The sequence below is a fragment of the Neodiprion virginianus genome, chromosome 5, assembly GCF_021901495.1.
Source record: "Neodiprion virginianus isolate iyNeoVirg1 chromosome 5, iyNeoVirg1.1, whole genome shotgun sequence".
Lineage (NCBI taxonomy): Eukaryota > Metazoa > Arthropoda > Insecta > Hymenoptera > Diprionidae > Neodiprion > Neodiprion virginianus.
The window spans coordinates 22,215,595-22,235,483 of NC_060881.1; the positions used below are offsets into that span (position 1 = coordinate 22,215,595).

General features: G+C 36.6%; 4 protein-coding genes across 17 annotated transcripts in view; 1 reads left to right on the plus strand and 3 right to left on the minus strand.

Moving 5' to 3' along the window:
• LOC124305397 (diacylglycerol kinase eta) overlaps nt 1-7,406 on the plus strand; it is a 33,791-nt gene extending 26,385 nt beyond the window's left edge. For 8 of the 10 annotated variants that reach the window (XM_046764772.1, XM_046764774.1, XM_046764769.1 and 5 more), the window contains one exon: nt 1,609-7,248. In XM_046764772.1, the coding sequence (XP_046620728.1) occupies nt 1,609-1,914 (306 nt within the window). In that variant the 3' untranslated portion in view covers nt 1,915-7,248. Of the gene's footprint in view, nt 1-1,608; nt 7,249-7,295 lie in introns of those variants that run through there. The other 2 variants (XM_046764776.1, XM_046764775.1) reach the window with 2 other exon arrangements.
• LOC124305398 (probable glutamate--tRNA ligase, mitochondrial) lies at nt 6,913-11,597 on the minus strand. 4 transcript variants are annotated; one of them, XM_046764781.1, is made up of 9 exons: nt 11,409-11,593; nt 11,156-11,321; nt 10,411-10,645; nt 9,152-9,562; nt 8,862-9,087; nt 8,394-8,554; nt 8,148-8,320; nt 7,910-8,067; nt 6,913-7,846 (listed from the first exon to the last, which is right to left on the minus strand). In XM_046764781.1, exons 2-9 carry the CDS (start codon nt 11,262-11,264, stop codon nt 7,766-7,768), a joined length of 1,554 nt encoding a protein of 517 aa, XP_046620737.1. In that variant the 5' UTR covers nt 11,265-11,321; nt 11,409-11,593; the 3' UTR covers nt 6,913-7,765. The 4 variants fall into 4 exon arrangements, with proteins under 4 accessions (XP_046620737.1, XP_046620738.1, XP_046620740.1 ...); XM_046764782.1 differs by having other exon boundaries at nt 11,156-11,318; nt 11,479-11,578; XM_046764784.1 differs by having other exon boundaries at nt 8,223-8,320; nt 11,156-11,597.
• A 2,576-nt stretch (nt 11,598-14,173) lies between these two features.
• On the minus strand, nt 14,174-16,643 carry LOC124305401 (uncharacterized). 2 transcript variants are annotated; one of them, XM_046764790.1, is made up of 4 exons: nt 16,597-16,643; nt 15,495-15,941; nt 15,058-15,352; nt 14,174-14,974 (listed from the first exon to the last, which is right to left on the minus strand). In XM_046764790.1, the coding sequence occupies exons 2-4, from the start codon at nt 15,702-15,704 to the stop codon at nt 14,691-14,693; spliced, it is 789 nt and encodes a 262-aa protein (XP_046620746.1). In that variant the 5' UTR covers nt 15,705-15,941; nt 16,597-16,643; the 3' UTR covers nt 14,174-14,690. The 2 variants fall into 2 exon arrangements, with proteins under 2 accessions (XP_046620746.1, XP_046620747.1); XM_046764791.1 differs by lacking the exon at nt 16,597-16,643 and having other exon boundaries at nt 15,495-15,964.
• A 348-nt stretch (nt 16,644-16,991) lies between these two features.
• Nucleotides 16,992-19,667, minus strand: LOC124305402 (uncharacterized). Its single transcript, XM_046764792.1, has 3 exons — nt 19,224-19,667; nt 18,023-18,272; nt 16,992-17,711 (listed from the first exon to the last, which is right to left on the minus strand). The coding sequence occupies exons 1-3, from the start codon at nt 19,389-19,391 to the stop codon at nt 17,353-17,355; spliced, it is 777 nt and encodes a 258-aa protein (XP_046620748.1). The 5' UTR covers nt 19,392-19,667; the 3' UTR covers nt 16,992-17,352.
• Nucleotides 19,668-19,889: the final 222 nt, after the last annotated feature.

A 19,889-nucleotide genomic window follows, 5' to 3' on the forward strand; every position in this document is an offset into this window, starting at 1 on the left:
ATAGTATCTAATTATATATGTATATACTGTAATATGTACAATGTATGTGTGTATGTATGTACATAGGATATATAATTGAATGCGTAACGATATCAGCAGTATAAACCGGTTGGTTCGTGGCTTAATTTTCTGTTTTTTTTCTTGATTTGCTTGCTAGTCGTGCATATTTACAACTCATTACGCTCGGTATACTTTGCTACTTTGGCTAATTTTATTTAATATTTGGTATTTTTATCACTAAATACAAAAAGGGAAAACGAAAGTCGCAGGGAAATGAGAAAAAAAACTGCTCCACAGCATGTTCGCATGCTTATGATTGCACAATGGCTTCTTTGGTGAACAAATATTCCTTGTCCAATCCTTTCGTTTATCATATTATTATTTGTGAAATTCGTGTTTCAATATCGATTCTATTTTTTTGGATGAAGAATGAACCGTTCACCAAAGATGGCACGCCCAGTTGAAGATCTCTGTCTAATACTAATACACGCCTAACGTGCCTAGAAATGTAACAAGCTTATGGCTGGACTCCCTAATTTTCAGCGAACCAGCTTACGGTCGACATTTCCATCTCTCTGCAAATCGCGCTGATCGAAGTTTTGACCAACGATCAGGTTTGCTGAAAATTAAACACATCGTGGTTGTTACAAACCTGATAAAATCTGGAAATTCCATTGAAAATCTGAAACTTGCAATTCGGTATCGATACTCATGATTGCGTAACGATTGTAAATTCTGTTTGTATTTCTTTGTGATAACGATTAGAGAATGTGAAATATCATTGTACAATTTCGATTATAGAGACCTAAGATTGGTAACAACCTTTGGATGGTGGACTTTGCCTCCGTTAGGGGGATGGGAGGGGGGTATAGCCTGGACAGTCTAAAATCATACCTATTTTTAGGAGTTTTTTTTTAAAGAAAATAAAAACAATTAGAGCAATTGAGTTTGAGGGCTTTATTATTTATATTTTCAAGAACATTTTAAAATTTTTCATTGAAATTAATAAAAAAATGGTGGCATGGCGAATATAAGTAGTGGACGACCACGTTTTCAATCCGGTAGCGCATATTTCTCGATCAACTTTTATCCGATCACTATGTTTTTACACAATCCTTAAAACTTACTTATCGATTCCAGCTCGTAGCTAGATTTTTGAATTTCAATTCCAAAATTTTGTCATTCAAATTTGTGTAACAAGTTTTTGTTCCAATAATGGAATTTTTTATCCATAATCGTGTATATTTGCAAAACTTTTTTTTTCATTTATCACAAATTGGACAGTGATGTCAGGATATCACCACCCCAAAAACCCTCGAATTCAGAGTCGTTCGCTACTTATATTCGCCATGTTGTTATTAATTTCAATGAAAAAATTCTAAAATGGTCTTGAAACAATAAATAATAAAGCCCTCAAACGCAAATTGCTCCAAGTGTTTTATTTTCTTTAAAAAAACTCCTAAAAATAGGTATGATTTTAGACTGTCCATGCTGTACCACCACCCCCCACCCCCCCGCCCCCTTTTCCTTTACTGTAACAAATAGAACTAACAAGGCTAACAAGAACGCCGTTAACGCTCTTCTCCGTCTGTAAATCTGGCTCCACAGGGTGATAAAAAGAATCGTCACCGAGGATTGTTCTGGTTAAAGTTTCGCCGGACAGGATGGGGTTCGGGAAATCATCCCGGCGGGTCGGCGCTGGCTCGCGATCAAGCGACAACTTGGAACGTGCCCGAGGTTTGCTCGTGGCTGGAGAGTCTTCAGCTTGGCGAATATGCTGAGAATTTCATGTCGCACGACATCAGAGGTAAGGAATTGCTCACCTTGGCCAGAAGGGATCTCAAAGAGCTCGGCATTACCAAAGTCGGACACGTCAAGCGAATTCTACAGGCCATCAACGACCTTAATAATTAGTAGATTTCGGTATTGTCGTCGTCGTCGTCATACTCGATTTGTCTCGTACTTGGCGATCGAATCAGGAATTAACGAATAAACTGAGGATCTCTTAGTTGGAGTGGAAACATTCATTACGATTGTGACGAAATTCGAAGTGTTAAATCGAGAAAAAGAGGAACTTGCAATCATGAAAACAAAATACCAAAGATAAGATGATGGAAAAGATGAGACAAAGAAGTAGAAAAAGGAAACCGCTACTTTTCTTTCTAATAAATGGGAAATATTATTAGTATTTTCCAACGTGGGAACCAAAGAAACAAAAAATGGAACGGAGCCAAAAAAAAACCGACAGGTATTTATTTCAAGCACTATATATTTAAGCTAATATATAATAATGATTATAATCATAGTCAAAGAAGGAAAGGATAAAGGGAAATTCGTATGCCTATGATCTTGAACTCTCTTCTTCGATAATGATTTACATATTTTACCTCGCTTACCATTACTATTAAGTTCAATCAATAACGACGACGACGACAAAAGTGAGTACGGCATTTAAGCGTGAAAATGAAGAGAAAAAAAGACATTGTTGATCGAACAATTCACTTTTCCACACTTTGCCGTGTGACACTATCTTTTTTATTTTGCAACTACAATGGAAAAAATTTGCAAAAACCGTACAAAAGATATAAGAAAGTTCTTTAGAGCAATTCCTGCTGGAATCTGGCAATGAAGAAGTCGAAGACAAACGCATTGTTCCCTTCGAGTAAAAATCGTATTTGCGGAGAAGAAGAAAGATTGAAGAAGAAGAAGAAGATGATGATAAAAATACAAAAAAACTTCTATCATACAGATTTAAATAAATATAATATTAGAATAAGTGTGTGCAATCTCAATTTATGAAGATGATAAAATACGCGTCGAAACGGTAGTAACAAAAAAAAAAAATTAACATTGATCTCATTCTCTATTTATAATAATAAATATATATACGTATAATAATCAGACAAACGAATCTCTTTCGATATCGATATCATTCTTCCACCCGCGATATTGTTTTCTCTTTATATTTCGTTTCTCTATTGAATATGAGATAACGCGTACCAATATCACAGTATTTAAAGCTCACAAAAGGTATCGTAAAAACTGAGAGACGACGAAGTGTGAGACAGCGATAATGAGAAAGCAAAAAACTAATCATAAAGTAAATTAATATTACGTAATGTACGCTAAACCTTGAATCTTCCCGACTTCTACAATGTTATATAGATAAAATGTAATATTTACAAACCTATACCTACATTGTAAACTGTTTTTAATTGCTACAGAGTGCGAGGAATTTGTAGCGAGTAGCTACGAATACCTGCACACACGCGTACCAGTCCCTTCGACGGTATCGAAAAAAAAATTACTAGGCATAAGGAGATTAAAGTTACGTAAAGTATTTAATATTATTTATTAGTTGTTTAACATTCTTATTATTATTATTTTTAATGATTACTAGGAGAAGAAGTAGAAGAATAGTTGGATTTATAATTAACCGTAACGTGCGCACTGCCGTTTTCTTCAAGGCGTAAAGTATTATCCGTTATACGCGGCAAAGAACCAAATAATGAAAATATACAGAGAAGAGTTGAGACGGGATGCATCGGAATGTAAAAATAGGAAAGAAATAATCTCTTGATAAACTTCACTCAAAAAGGAAAAAAAAAATGGTCGAATATATATATATGTACACAAATAAGCAATTGAACGATATGGCGCAATAATTATCAGTATTCTCTTCGACGATAAAAAGATAAAGTTGGTATATAAAAAAGAAAGACAACAACCGAAAAAAACTCGCGGTTCTTGACGTTGAACGAATGCTACGCTTGCATGTTAAAGTGAAACAGCTGAACGAAAAAATACATTTATTTGCGCTGCTGAGAGTAAAAATAATAAAGAATAATCGAATTTATACACAATTGCTTACTGAAATCGTGAAACGAGAACCAAAACGAAAGTTAAGGGGATGTCTAAGCCTCGAAATTATTTTTGTTAGATTTTCAATTATTTTTGTTCTAGATTTCTAGGTTTCAACATACTCATATATGAGTTTTCATAACTCCGACCACAATTACTTCAGAACGGTTCGTCCGATCAGCCTGAAATTTGCACTGTAGCTTTATGTCATTACGAACTAGATTTTTGTGAGGCAGGCTTGTGATTCGTCGTTTCGTTTCTTAAATACAGGTTAAAATGTTACTTGAAAACTAGGAAACGGATTTTTTTTAGTCCTAAATTTCATATCTCTGCCAAATTTCAATTTATCAAAAATCTGTTGCATAGAAGTCTAAAGGATACCTTGACTGTCAAAAAGATCCCAAATTTTTTTATTTCATATACTCTGTTCGGCCGAGATCGTGATCGCAGATTTCAGCACAGATTTTCACCGACCAGTACTATAGTGGCTACAACTTCCAAAATTTTGATGCTACAGTAAACCTTCTATTCAAATTGAAGCAAGTCCGGGATTTTAACCGTATTTTTCATACTTGTATCCATACATGTCCATTAATGCTATACTGTTCTGAAAAGTATTAACATTTTATTGAGCTCAAGGCTTAGGTACCCGCTTAAGTAAGGGGATATTTTAAACCGATAATTTAATTATACACGTGCAAAAGATTTGGTATCCTCGAGTAGATGATGAATAAATAAAGAATTAAATAAGTAAATGAAAAACAGGAAATGATAATAACAATAATACTTCGTTCAAGTTGTAAAATTTGTCGATAATCAGCGGCGCACTTTCCTCTTTCTCTCCTCTTCTAACAGAGAAGCCTCCTTGAGGCAATAAAATATATCTCTTGCCTTCATCACTACGATGTATGATACACGAGTACATGTATATACCTTTATTTATCTATCTATACTATACACACAGCATACCTAACATTAATGTAAAAATGTAAATTTTTCTATATTATACTCTGTATTATTATCAATGTGTACCTCGATACCTATCATTACAATGAAAAAACAAGCTATAAAACCGCCAAAAAACGAGAATGAAGCAAACGAAAAAAAAATGAAGAAGGAGAAGAAGAAAGAAAACTATTCCTTTCTGAAAACTATTAATATTGATTAATAATAATAATAATAATAATAATAATAGCACACATCTCTCAGACTGTTTCTTAAACGACCTACATACATAATATAATAACAATAATAATACAAAGTTTAAAAATTATACTTATACTTTATCTATGCGATAAATGATGAATGATGAACCACTATTATATAAAATAAATAAATAATTAATATTTAACCGTATAATAAAAATTAATCTAATAATATAAATCCAACAAATATTACATACGTACATAATATATCTGGACAAGAAGAGGAAGAAAAAAAATAATTAATGTAATAATAATATTAATACTTAATAAAACAAATTGAAACTAATCGAAGTTATATTCTAAATCTATAAGCAATAGTTTGTATCTATCGACTGGTTTACACGTAATAATCGTACATTCATAGTTATTACATTATTAATTATACCGCGGAATCTTATTATAACGAAATAGTAATTGTAATTTATTATTATTCTTCTTACTATCGGCATTATTGATCGATGATAATTATTACTTGCACAGAAATTTCTAAAATCCTCTGCGTTAATCGTGGAAATTTATTGCTCTAATTACAATAATACGTAGCACGGATAGCTGTTGTTCAAAGAGAGTAATATACAAGGAAACGAATAGATACCCTTCAAAGTTGAGAACAAATCTTCATGCATACATATATAATATAAAACTGATGCATAATAAGGGTTTCAATCACTCATTCCAAAACATATATACATAATATATTCTACATTGTATTTAAATATATTGACTTAAAATTACGTACCCTATTCACAGATTACATTGAAGAAAAATAAAGAAAATATTGTAGGGGGGGGGGAATAGATATTAACGACATATTTATATAGCCGGTTCGTAAATAAATAAATAAATAAATACATAAATATAGCGACTATACACGATATACTTTAAATTTGAAAAGAAATTCTGTGATAAAAGAAAGAAAAACAAAAAAAGAAAATCTTACCAATATATATATGCGTACAATGATCTAGGTAATTAATATACACAGAATGCCTGATCTAAATCATGTATTAATAAATCGTAAACAAGAAATTGAAAAAATAAAAAAAATAATATGCGCCACTCAGCACATTGCTGCAATATAATTAGAATTATTCTCTTTAACGGTCCCGATACAATCATCGACATCATCATCATCGATTACCTGCCGTATTGTTAAAATTCGTCCTTGTGTTTTCTCTTCTCGCATCCTAATTCAGCATCCTGTTCATAGATAATAAATATTATCCATGTTGTTTCGAGCTGCAAACAACGAGGAATAAAATACAAAACCTTGTTGAAGTTTTATTATTATCACGCGAAGAGATTGACTTTGTAGTATGCAAGAGTTCTGCAATAACTTGGGTCCAAGAAACTTTAACAAAACGGAACAAATACAATCGACGATTTATTCCTCGATAAATATCTCACAGAATAGATAAATACATACTTGTTTCTCTTTTGCACAAGTTATGTATTGTCATTACTAGTAATAACATTTCATTCATCGTTTCTATGTCTGAATTTCAGAGCTAAAAGCAAGGACTAAAAAGTACATGATCCTCGGGCCATTGAAATACCTATCGTTTTAAATTATTTTTACAACATAGATAATGTACACTTGTATTATACCTATATACATATAATTTTAAGCTAAAACTTCACAAATTTTTGCGTAACAGTATTGTATTTTTTCTCTTTTTTTTTATGTCCCAACACTTAAATGTAGTTTCTTTTCTATTGTCTTATGATAATAATAACAACATTCAATGCGCTAACCAGTCGTCGCTGTCCGTGTTCAGTACGTGAAAGAATGACCGACGTGTCGCTCGATTTCGATTTTCGCCACTCCACGATCTTTTTGCGGCAGCTTACCGATAAACGTGCGACTCGTCGATCCTTCTTCTTAGTCCTGGCTACTTCTTCAGATATATTTATGCGTTGACAGAAACTGTATTTGTATAGTGAATTTAGATTCGAACTCTTCCGGCAATATCTTTTAATACTATATCGCGCTATGCTATGATATTATAAATACGCACGATTTTTCTTGTTCCTAGTGTTATTCTTATTACAACTGTTGTTATTCTTATTATTCTTATTCGTACGTCGATCAATATAACGATTGAGCCGGTACATACAACAGTTACATTATACCAAAGGTTGAATGATAATAATAATAAACTTCTTGACATTTCGAACTCTATTTTGTTGTTAATGAAACGCTTAATTTCCTATTCCTTACTGTTACAGCTCAGCCAAAGTGTGTTAAAAAATAGAAAAGAAAAAACCGTCCACGTTCCATGTGAGTCAATAATTTTACCCTCGAATCGTCGACGGAAAATGAAAACTACAAGTAAATAGAGGACTAGTGCTAGGAGACTAAAGTGGCATAGGATTAATAGGTACAACGAGAACAAGAACTACCAAAGAAAAACATTCGATGTTATATTTAAGCTGGTATAATGGTTTTTTTATTTTTAATTATTCATTTCACCGGCTTTTTTTCAAGTGAAAACATGAAATTCATGCGAGTGTGTCTATAAAATTCTTTGGGCAGAAGTACGCAGTTAAGTATATTTACAAAAGGTTTATTTTGTCATTTGATTTTGTATTTCTTTTTTCTACTTACGATAAAAACAGCATTAACAATTATTCGAAATCTGTACAACCATCGATAATATTATATACACAAAATCTGCTTGAGTCCTCGTTTTTGTTTTCTAGGAAAGAGCTCGTTTCACGCGATCCAGAGTCGCGTTCTGGCCTAAAATCTCAATCATCTCAGCCACGCTTGGACCCTCCTATTTCGAAAGAATGACCAGACTGTTTAAAACTGCTAATCAAAGCGTCATGACGAGTCTTACCTTCAAGCCGCTTAGGACGCTGCGCAATAATCTCATGAATTTTTCAAACGGAATATCGTTTGTGTCAGCGAAATTCCTCAACCAGTCTTTCAGACTCTCTTTTCGGAAGAAATCCGCGTCTTTGGAAGCTAGCTGCCTATCAAACTCCTCCAGTATTCCTGGTAAGAATCGATTTATTTATTACATGATTAGCAGCAGAGACTCGTACGTATATGTATCTATTTTTGAATTTTTTTACTCAAATATTCGGTGGGGCTTTGGCTAATGGCTGAAGTCGAGGGGGGAGGAACCACCCATAGAAAAGCCAGCTCACCGCTGACTAGGTCTTCAAGTTTTGATATCCTATTCTTGGCCCAATTGAGAACGTCGTGAACGTGATTCTCGTCCAGCTGCAGAGTGCCGTCCTTCGATCTGGCGATCAAACATCGAGCATGGAATATTTAAACTCACAGAACAGTTTCAATGACGGACAGAGAGCTCTTACCTGTCGGGAAACGCGTCACTGACCAGCCTAACGACTTTGTTGATAAGGAACTTTGCGTTGTTCTCCTCCTCAAGGAGCTGCGATATCTCCAGCTTATTGAACTCCAATAGCTTCTCGGGTAGCAGTTTGCAGGAGTTGACATTCACAGCAGACAAATCGAACTTCATACAAAATAAAACAAGTGGTTAATCTGGCTAAGAACTTTCCACTTGAATGCGTTTCAAGGTCATACAACATCATCAAATGTAATGTTTTTATTCTTTTATTTAGTCATTTCAGAAACACCTGAAACTACTAAATCTATCGAATCCAAAATTAAATTAGCAAAATAACCCCCTTCATTCTCCTTTTTCTCTAGATATTTCTCTGGAAAAAGAAGAGCAAGAAGGTAAAAAAGCGAGTAACTTCAGTGTTAGTCAACAATTCGCCTCCTTCTTCTTTTTCCTTTGCAAAAGCGAATCAAATCACCTGCTTTATCAGCTCCCCGTAGCTGTAGCATCGCTGCTCCCTACCGTGTGCCCTGTTGAAACCACCGCCAGCATGAGTTATGAAGTTGAGCAAAGCAAGTGGGAATATTCCACTCTGTCTATAGTTCTCGACCCTTATGTCCCCCTGTCTTTTGGACAGTTTCGAACCGTCTGGATTGAGGATCAGTGGAAGATGTGCGAACAGCGGCGGCGTCCATCCGAAAGCCCTGAAAAATCCGAAAAAAACCAGTCATTGTCGAGCATTTGTGAGTAGAAAGCGAACTCACACACCGATACATCAATATATGCTTCTGCGTCGACATGAGCCACTCAACACCACGCAGGACGTGCGATATCTCCATGAAGTGATCGTCCACCACGTTGGCGAAGTGGTAAGTTGGATACTTGTCGGACTTGATGATTACCGGATCCCCTTCATTTTGCGCCACATCGTAACTCGTAGGCCCGTAAACAAGGTCGTCGAAGGAATTAATATTCCCGACGAGCTTGAACCTGATGCAGTAGGGCTCTTCTCTTCTCAATTTCTCTGCCAAATCCTCCTTGGCAAGGTGGCGACATTTATTGTCGTACCTTGGAATCTGTCTGAGCCTAAGCGCCTCACGTCTCAGAAGATCTAGCCTGCGATCAGTACAGAAACACCTGTAGGCGGATCCGTTTTTCAGAAGAGTCTCGACCTGCTCACTGGAACATAAGGAAAGTTTATAAAAGTAGTAGAAACATTGATGATAATAATAAGTTGCATAAAGATATTGAAGTTAACAAGAAATGGTCACTAGAAAATATAATGATCTTTAATCCAAGGTTTGTGTAATTGAAAAGAATTGCATACTCATTAAATGAGCAACAATATCATTATTTATGAAGAAAAAATAGAGAAAGTAAAGGAAATTGAAGATCTTCGGATTGCATTGCAGTCTAATCTTGAGTTTAAAAAACATATCACAAACATCATTACTACTGCAACGAAAAACTTAAACCTATTGAGATTTAAGTGTCATAAATTCAAAGATCTAGAATCCCATATGGTTATAAGGCTTATCTCATTTTGATTTTTACATACCATCAAGAAGATTTAGAATCAACAAAATAATATTTACCACATTGTTGAATTTAAGTAAAGCTGGAGAAAAGTTTAATATTTATAGAACGAGTGTTATAGCGAATCAAAACCTAGAAGTCATTGATTTATTTTCAACAAGTATATCATCATTTGAAAATGAAATGCAAAAGTAAATATATAAATATTAATCAAAACAAGCTTGTTAAATTGGCTAATTATTTTTCATACTGTATATTGATATATGTCAGAATACTAATACGTATTATCAATTATAATTCATATTATATATTTAATTTTTTCTAATCAATGCTTAGAATTTATATTCTTTTATCCCACGTAATAATTTTGTAATTATGTATTGGGTATAAATCCGTTATTGATCAAATTAAATTTAAAAAAATAAGCTGTGTGCGATTTAATGCCATTTCTGACAGTCTCAGTTACTCGCTTGACTAGTGATCAGGCGTACTTGTACAGCTCGAGGCGCTTTGACTGGAGGTATGGCCCTTTTGGTCCGCCTCTCGTCGGATCCTCGTCAGGGATAATTCCTGCCCAGAGAAGATCATCCTGCAGTTTTTTGATTGCATCTGGAACCAATCTCGTTTGATCCGTATCTTCAATCCGCAGTATGAAACTGCCGTTGTTAGAACGGGCAAACAGGTAATTATATAGAGCTGTTCGCAGACCTCCGAGATGCAGGTGTCCTGTTTAACGATATAATATTGGGACTTTTCTATATTCTTTGTTTTACATTATTGCTAAAGCCATGGAATTGATATATTTAATTTGAAATTAAATTTATTAATTGTCAAACTGGTGTTTACAGCAACTGTGATACATACATGAATATAGTAATTTTAACTGAATCAAAGTTTCAAAAATTCTGTAAATCTTGCCAATAAGAATTTTTCGGTTTTTTTAAATCTTATTCTCATTTGTTTTTTTACATGTTTTACAGAAGTACATGAATATCCTATTCGGCTGAAAACGGTAGCAAAATCTCTCATGTTCAGTGTTTTCTTCAAAATTTGAATTCCGTTGCATTGGTACGTCTTCTCGCCGTTTGTCTTTCAGTTTCCATGTGCCTGGTTCAATGTGCATAGTTCGTGATAGACGTAATCATTCAAAAACACAGGCGGCAACGTGCACCGCTCGGCTTAACTGCGCCATATTACGCACTTCTCGGTTTATCAGCCGCATGTTCAATTACTCACCGGTTGGACTAGGTGCAAATCGAACCCGAACCTGCTGCTTACTGTAGCATCGTTTCTGCGACGATGATATGTAACAATTTGTCAGAGGCCTCAATATGTTACGTTGCATATTAGTAAATCGTCAAGCCGTGAGATTCAAGTCTCTTATCTGCTTGCAACAAACCAAAAGTTGATAAAAAAAATAAATAAAAGACTAAGAAACAACAATATGCATGTAAGAAGTAACAAATGCTGATCCAAACACTCTAACCAAGGAAAGAGAAGGAGAAGAACAATAGAAATTTTAAAATCTGATTGCCAGTGACGTTTATTCTTCTCCTTACAGCTAAATGCGAAACTATTCTCTTCCTCACTTTCCGGCAATAACCTACAAACGTCATTCGCGCGTGGATTTGTGACGTCACATGCCGCCTGAAGTTGGCGACAGGCCGCCGACGCAGCGCATTCGCAGACGTCGCTCGAGCTTCGGACCGTTCGAACCATTTGGAATTGTGTGAAGATCGGTCTCAGCGTCGGTCGCATGTTTCAAGAGTCTCTCGGTTTGTTTACCAACTACCAATTACGATTATGTCGGTTAGTACGTTCGTGTTCATATCACTGTAGTTTGTATTGATTGTGAGTGGCTAGACGATCGCTTACCGTCCGCCGCTGTGTTCACGTGGAGGAGTGATTGCTTTCGGGTAAGTGAATCTGTATCGGATCGTGTTTGAGTGTGTGAATTGTGTCAATGCTGAACGGTAAGTGTATAATACTATTGATGCACGACATGTCGTTTGTAAATCCGTTACCGATATGCTTTCGTTATAAAAAATTAGTTCCAAAAACTTAGTCAGACAGCGCGAGCGCAACGGCGGTTTCGTTTTGCCGCGCAAATGTCGCTGCTGCAGCGCTGCCTTCAAACTACTCACGGAATTCTGGGACGCCGGGGAGTTCGAACGAGCTTGGATCTCGTTCTGCATCACGAATTTGTGGAAATTTGTGCCGAATTTAACGTTTTTTTTTTTGAGTGAATTCAATCCGTGGAGTCTTATTTTCAGACTGCTTGCGAAAAACGAAAGATTCTTGTCTTTAAAATTTGAAAATGGGACTTTACTTCGACGAATTTACCATTGCGATTTCGTAGAATCCGTGCCATTTATTTATTTCTCCATCAAATAAAAGTACACTGGAGTGTTTTTGTTCAGAATTGTGTATAGAATGGGGCTGTCGAGCCTTTTTTTGCGTTTGTGATACGTTGACTTCGATATTTGGAGACACATAATATTCATAAACCTGAAGACTGATAACGCCTTCATTCGACGCTTATTTTCACTCGTTGATGGTAATTTCTTTTAGTTCTGTTATTTATTTGTCACTAAAAATAAGCAAATTATATAAGACTCTCATTGCTAAACAATGACAACGCTGCTCTATGGTTGGATGAAGAAGATTTTGACACTTCCAATTTTTCCATCGCCTTACAAACAGATAACGAAGTCCGGGCTACGTTAGTAATATAAAGGAATGGTTTGAAGGTCCGTGGACACGGGATGATTAATTTTTTTTCGGCCAAAAACAATATTTATTTATTGATTATTACCAGCTTCGATGCATTTCATTTCCACCTAAGAGATACAAAATATAACCTGAAAGAGAGAGGGACATACCACTCTGTGCTCGAAAGCCAGATACAAAAATAATATGAAAATAAACCAAAACAACACAAAATTAAGTACTTATCTATTGTCTGCCCAGGCAGCACGAAATTTAGTCGTCCGAAGGATCTTTTATGCACCATTTTCTAACGCCTAAAAGATATCTCTATGTCCAAAAGATATCGTCATGCCTAAAAGATGTCCTTGAGGCTTTATAGACATCAGAAAATGGCGCATAAGACATCCTTTAGACGACTTTAAGTTTTGTGCTGTCTGGCTGAGAATATACAAATTTTTTACTTTATTGGAAAATATTAAAAAATAATGATCATATTAGGGTTGCTGTTTTAACAATGTTCGACATTAAAAATTGCCAAATGAGTGACGTCACAAAAGCGGGGGTAGACTCACACGAATGTAAATACTCGTGGCGGAGGGCGGAAACCATGAAATTTGTGTTACGTTATTTATGAATGACCCCTCGGGGCTACGTCGAATAAATATTGGTGTCCAATAAATCTCATATCCAATACAGCTTTCGTTTACTTTTGATATCCAATAACACTGGTGTCCAATCGGCTGGTATTCAAACGGAGTTCACTCGAGAAATGCGAGCGTGGACTCTCTAAGGCTTCTCTTTTCTCGTTCGTAAAACTGGATGAACAGAAAGATGAGAATCTAATTTAGGCCAGAATTCTCGACCCGATTCGACAAAAAGTATAAATATAATGGTATTTGTAAGCTCTGAATGTCGAAGCGCATACTATAGCATTCATACGGGTTGAGTAGGCGTCGTAATTGGCGAGTGGTATTCGAGGAACGGTTTCGAACTGCATGATTAACTAATTTCCCAACTCTACGTAGGTACACATACGCACCTTTTCGCTTCCAATCATCCAATTTATCCGTTCATTCATTCATTCATTCATTCCCTCTGTTTGGAGTAGGAAAAGCATATTCGGTTGTGGGTCGGTCATTATCTACACAAACACACACACGCACACACGTGTTATTCCTAGGCTGCAACACTCCCTGTCCTCGCATCGTTCAACGAGCTCTAGTATTATCATCATCATTATTATTATCATTGTCATGTACTCGCAATCGTATTTGTACAAATCTAGAATACAAATCGATTACGATCATTTATCCATGTCTTCTTGTATACACCCTAAATCATGCAGGTCCCTAAAACAACAGGGAAAACTTGGAAAACTCAGGAAATTTCTTACAACACGGAAAAGTCAGGGGATTTCGAAAATAAGACTGGAATTTTGAATGTGTCGAAGAAATAAACTCGTTCTTATACAAATTACTATCGATATGGAGAAAAAAAATTCCATATAATTAAAATTTTGTGTCATCGCACCACCTCATACATTCCGTGTATATTACTTAATACCAAACTTTCTTTCGTTTTTTTCTTACGCAAAATCGGTGACTGTTTTTTTTTTTTTTTTTTTAATTGATAGTCAGATAGTAAGATATTTACTAGGTAACACTGAAGGTATTAGTATTAATGTGTGAAAAAATTGTCATTACTCAGGGTTATATTTCTTGAAATGTTACTGGAAAAATCCTATTTTCAGGTTACAGTACCTGGAAAAGTCAGGGAATTTCAGATTCGAGAAAGCGTACGAACCCTGAATAAGAAATTTCGATAGATCAAATACGATCGAAATCTCAAGTTTTTGCTTATTTCAAATTCTGACAATGAACGAATATTGTATCAATCGAATATGTACCCTCAGGCTCATAATTTTGTACTTTTGAACAGCTGATCACGTTTCGGTTTCTCCGCAAAAGGCAGTTTATTATCAGAATTTCCAATCAAGCTTGATCTACCGAAATCCCAAGTACATCCTAAATATTATAAAATTGCTCCCGTAGTGTCGGAATTCCTACAAATCGGCGTTAGAATAATCGTTTGCAGGAACGTTGACGCACGTCTCCTTGACGCTTTCGACGGTGAGCCCGTGTCTCGCCAAAAGATTTTGCACCCCGATCGCGAAGCTTTCCTGGAGTCTGTGTTCTCGGGACAATATGAAGGAAAATAGTTGACGGGTTTCCTCGGCTCCCGCGGGACTCGGCGTCGAGCAGAAAGTCAGCACCATCCGTGATCCCGTGGCCTTTATTACTTGGACCGACCCGGCGAATTGGACGTATTTATGGGTCAGCAGCGTGCCTGAAAAAAATATTGAAAATGAATTAACGGACGTCGATGTCGAAGAAAGATGCCTGAAAACGCAAGAACAATCGAAACATCACCGTTTTGCGGCCCTTCCGAACGCCATAAGCCGGGATTCTTTCCTAGATCGGGTACGCTAAAGGAGTATTCAAGATCCCCAGCGTCTTCAACCCATAATAATCGGATGCGGATGCCGCTTGATTTATCTTCCGATTTGTTCCCCTTCGAATTTTGATTATCGTCCGGCCACAGCTCCACTACGGGACAAGTCTTTACCGTAGTCGTAACGTGTTGAGCGTCGTCTTTACGGCCATCGGGTGCAGGTGGTTCGATTTTATGCTTCACGACTTCGACCGCGTACCATTTTCCCATTATCTGTGGGTATACATAATGTGCAATTATTCACGAAACACGATAAGATGGAAGGGAATTGAATTATGGTATTCTATTTCAATCGATTACAATTTTTCCAATGACATTGCCAACAAACTGTGTATAATTTAGAAAGATTTTTCACCTGCTTCAAGTCCAGAGCCGGTTGTCGTTTGAGGACCGGACAGTACAACGTTCCATTGCCTGTATTGTCGTTTCCGATGATTGTTGAATTTTCCGTTTTCCCGTTGTCCGTGTAGCCTGATGAGCCGTTTATTAATCCAACGACCACGATTAGCAAAAACCACGGTAATGAACGATCGCTGTCGTTCTTCTTGTTATTTTGGCAATTCATATTTTATTCACAAGTTATTTGAAACTCGATGATAATATGCGCCGTATATATCTTAACGTTTATTTCTGTGTAGCGAATGACAATGATGCGGCAGCGATAGAATGATGTTGTCGTTACGGTGTCCCGGACAGGTCTGGCCTTTTATTGTTGCTCGACTCCGAACCACTGTACTCTCATAAAGCACGATGAGTCTCGACACGATTTTTCTATTCGCAATTATATGCAAGATCGCTCTGGCTGCAGTTAACAAACTGTATTAGATTGGTCAACGTGAATCTACTCATGCTGTCAATTAATTATCCGAAGAATCAACACTCAAATATTATTCCCCGAAGAAGATTTCGTTTTTTAAGTTCTGCACGAACCATGTTGTATGTATATATATCAGGGTGCTCTTTCTTGGACTATTTTTTTTTTCGGTCCCATCGTGAAATTTTGTTGGAAATACAACAAAAAAAATTCCCTGACAGATTGAGCCCTTAATATTAATATTAAGTGCTCACCCAAGGCATGTAAAGATTTCCCGCTTAAAATACACGTAAACTTTAATTTTTTTCTTTAAAACATCTACAGTTCAGAGGCATTTTATGGTATAGTCTAGGACATCAGTAGGTTTTCTTCAGAATGAAATGCTCTATAAAAGTGCTCATTGCGGTGAAGTCGTACGAACCACCCAAACCCAATTTTTTCATGAAATTCTTGTTTTTTTGCTCCTATCTCGTAAATGACAAGAGCTACAAAAAAAAATATTAATAATAATAAAAATAATTGAATTTCCTACAAATTTATTGAATATTTTTTTTTTGTAGCTTTTTTTGTAGAAAAAAAAAATAGTCCAAAAAAAAGCACCCTAATATATATATGTGTGTGTGTGTGTGTGTGTGTATTATACTTGATCATCGTCGTCGACGACTTGAGGATGACGACGAGGATCGTTTGTTTCACGCGGTGCGACTCGCGATGTGCTCGATGATAGCGAAGGAGGGATTCGTTCGGTAATAATTAAGGTTAATTCCGCAATTGACCCCCGTCGTCGCGGCTCGCTTTTCTCCCTCCCGCGTCTCTGTTCTCGGTACCAGTATTGCTGACGCATCTGCTGATCCTCGCCAATTCTTCTCTTTCTTTCGCTACTTTTTTCTCGGATAATTCGGAATTATCAGCATATTTTCAAGAATTCGTGATCATCTCGTTATATTGAAACTCATTATTGTACAACGAGTACGAATTTTCTTATAAAAAAAAAAAAATTAAAATAACGATATTTCAATAACGAACATGTTTAATGAATAAACACTCATACAAAAGTGAACAATTTTTCCTCCCTTATATATGCTATAAATTATTCATCAATATACATATTACAATACAACGATAATGAATATAAGTAAAATATATACTTTTGAACGTTCAATCGTGTAACACAATATTAAAACTTAAATTGATATAACTACTATTTAATTACAACACATTCTTGCATAAATAACCACTTCTTCGTAAAGATTTCTTTTAAAAAAGGAATAAAGGTAAATCCTTTATAGAATACATAAGATCAAACCGCGGGTGATTCGTATTATTTATATTTGTATAATAGGTATTTGTATAATATATAAACAGCCATATGCTACAAATCGTAAGAATCACAATAAAACTATAATATGCAACAGTTAAAATTAGCAGCTTGTGCGATTGCCGTGTGAGAAACGGTGACTAGGATGGTGAAAACGGTCAATGCCGATAAAGTGTAAACGCTGAAACGGTGATCCCTGCTCCCCGAATTAGCGCAAGTCTGTTTAATCATTATGTTGTTCAATCCCTTATTTATCGAGAGTAGGATCTCGATATTACGTATCTCCTCTAGCGGCAGCTCGCGTCCACGGGACAATATCACCGTGTACAACTGATTGTCAGCAGTGGTCGAACAAAATGTTAGGGCGAGGTGCGACTCGGTCGCTTTCATCACTTGAACATCGCCGACGAATTGAACGTATCCTTTGGCCAGAAGCGTCCCTGCGTTACAATCGTAAATGAAAACTGTCAATTAAGCAGTTCAAGCATTACAGCCGCAGTGTGGTTTCGATTTCGAAAAGGTCTCGTATGAATCATCGAACATCATGACTCGACGGGAGTGCGTTATATACACGAGAATTGGAGTAAATTGTGTTAATTTTGGCAATGGCCGACATATTTATATATTGACGAGAGCGAAACTGTTTGAAGAACGCATTAACGCACAACACCAAGGACGATGAGTTTTCTGATCCCGGCAACTCGGATACGATAACTGTTGAAAAAAAATATCACGGAAAACAGATGCGTACCGTTCTGTTCATCCTTTGATTTCCATTTTCCAGGCTTCACGTTCGAGGGTACATAAAACGAGTAGTCGAGATTCCCAGCGTCCTCGGTCCAGAGAAGCCTCAGGCTCCTGTGGGTCCAGCCGTCACCTGACCCGGTAACTCGGAGGTTTATCACGGGGCACGTCTTCACAAAAACCCGACCTGAAGTCATAGGGCCGAATTTTTCGAATTTGTGTTTCACCACCTCAACCGCGTACCATTGTCCCTCTATCTGTATCGATTGAATACCGTGAAATCATTATCACCGCTTAGTAATGTTTGCATCGGGCATCAATACTGCAGCGTATCATTCTATGACCCTTCGCACTAAGCTACAGAGGATGACCTTTGAGAGTTCGCTCTATCTTTCACAGAATTGTGATGTCAGAATAGAAGCAAGTCCATAGTTTGAACGGTTTGTCGGCTGGATAGTTGGGAAAAGCGGAGAAATTTCTTGAAATTGCATATTATCTGTATTTACCCCATCGAACAAAATCAACTCGACATTTGTACTGCCACGCAATTCTTTTTACGAGAATTATGAACGATGGGTCGACCGCTTTTCGGTTGTCTATAGTCTGGGCGGCTTGGCACGTGCTTCGGATCAGTATGGACGGTCGGTTAAGTCCATATTAGTTAGGACCTCACGACAGATTTCTTTTATCTTTAACAGCTTGTTCATTGGGTATTAAATACACATGTCATATAGACGTTTACTTCTATCTCTCTCTTCCTCTCTCTTCCATCATTCAACGGATGAAAATAAAGAAGTCCAAGAATATCAATCATGCAGAGCTCGGCTCGTGTCATCGGTACTCTATTTTTCTCTTTCAACAAGTGCAAGTGTCGTTTAATATTACTAATTGAATATGTACATACGTATGCGGTATGTATCATGTCGCTGATCCTTATATAACATATTTAAAGAAAACAAGAGAGAGAAAGAGAGTGCGAACAAAAATACGCAAGATTATGTATCTGATTCGCCACAATAAGATATAAACATCCATTGTGCCTATTATTGTACCCGTTTATTCTACCTCGATTGGAATTCTACATATTGTTCACTTGCCAAGGCGGCCAAACCAGAGTTCATACTTCGATACGAGATACTTGGTTCACAAAAGCTGAACCTTAGCTCAGTTTACACTTAACATGAATATAATCTTGTTCAATTATTTACCTGGGTCCAATTGAGTGAATTTTGTGGATTAAAATCCGGACATTCAGCCATAACTGTTGTTGTATCTGTCGCTTGATCCGTGATTTTAGACGACGAATCGTGAATCGTTGCAATAACTGTTATCAGGATTATAATCGATACTCGGTGTGGAAATGACTTGCAATGCATCTTTGGTGACGGAAGATTGAAGGAAAAGTTAATGTGAATAAACGGACAAAAATTAAACGCTGCAAATCAACCTATTGTGCGAATTCCACGTTTCAAAACCACGCGCGGTATTTTCTAATTACTCTCCTCCAATATTCTTCTCTCCGTTTCTGGTATTCACCAAATATCATAATCCGCACTGTTACTGATAGAGACTGTTGTTAACGTTCCGAACACACAAAGTCATCTGACCCTGTCAACTGACTAGCCAACTAAATGCTACGGATGCAACGGAAGGAGATCTCTGCCCCTTCCAAACCTACGATGACCGCTCTTCTTCATCGCGATCATCCTCTCGTAGATATTAGAGCAGTGACGATGGGGCGGCGAGGCGACATTCCAGAAGCCGAAATTGTTTTATTCCACTTTAGCGCTACTTTTGAAACCCCGAAAAGTGTGCGACTGTGCCTGATCGGTTCATCTGCATCCCGACATAGGCTTCACAGTCTTCCGGAAAGT

Bases quoted from the DNA above. Each gene is read 5' to 3' on its own strand.
- LOC124305398 (XM_046764781.1), bottom strand. From the start codon at position 11,264: ATGCAACGTAACATATTGAGGCCTCTGACAAATTGTTACATATCATCG. The intron at 8,321-8,393 runs GTAAGAGCTCTC...TTTGATCGCCAG, and splicing joins AGTGACGCGTTTCCCGACAG to ATCGAAGGACGGCACTCTGC. The intron at 7,847-7,909 runs GTAAGACTCGTC...CTTTCGAAATAG, and splicing joins GCGTCCTAAGCGGCTTGAAG to GAGGGTCCAAGCGTGGCTGA.
- LOC124305401 (XM_046764790.1), bottom strand. From the start codon at position 15,704: ATGAATTGCCAAAATAACAAGAAGAACGACAGCGATCGTTCATTACCG. The intron at 15,353-15,494 runs GTGAAAAATCTT...GTATACCCACAG, and splicing joins CGGCTCTGGACTTGAAGCAG to ATAATGGGAAAATGGTACGC. The intron at 14,975-15,057 runs GTGATGTTTCGA...TATTTTTTTCAG, and splicing joins TTCGGAAGGGCCGCAAAACG to GCACGCTGCTGACCCATAAA.
- LOC124305402 (XM_046764792.1), bottom strand. From the start codon at position 19,391: ATGCATTGCAAGTCATTTCCACACCGAGTATCGATTATAATCCTGATA. The intron at 18,273-19,223 runs GTAAATAATTGA...CAATCGATACAG, and splicing joins ATTCACTCAATTGGACCCAG to ATAGAGGGACAATGGTACGC. The intron at 17,712-18,022 runs GTACGCATCTGT...ATTGTAACGCAG, and splicing joins ATCAAAGGATGAACAGAACG to GGACGCTTCTGGCCAAAGGA.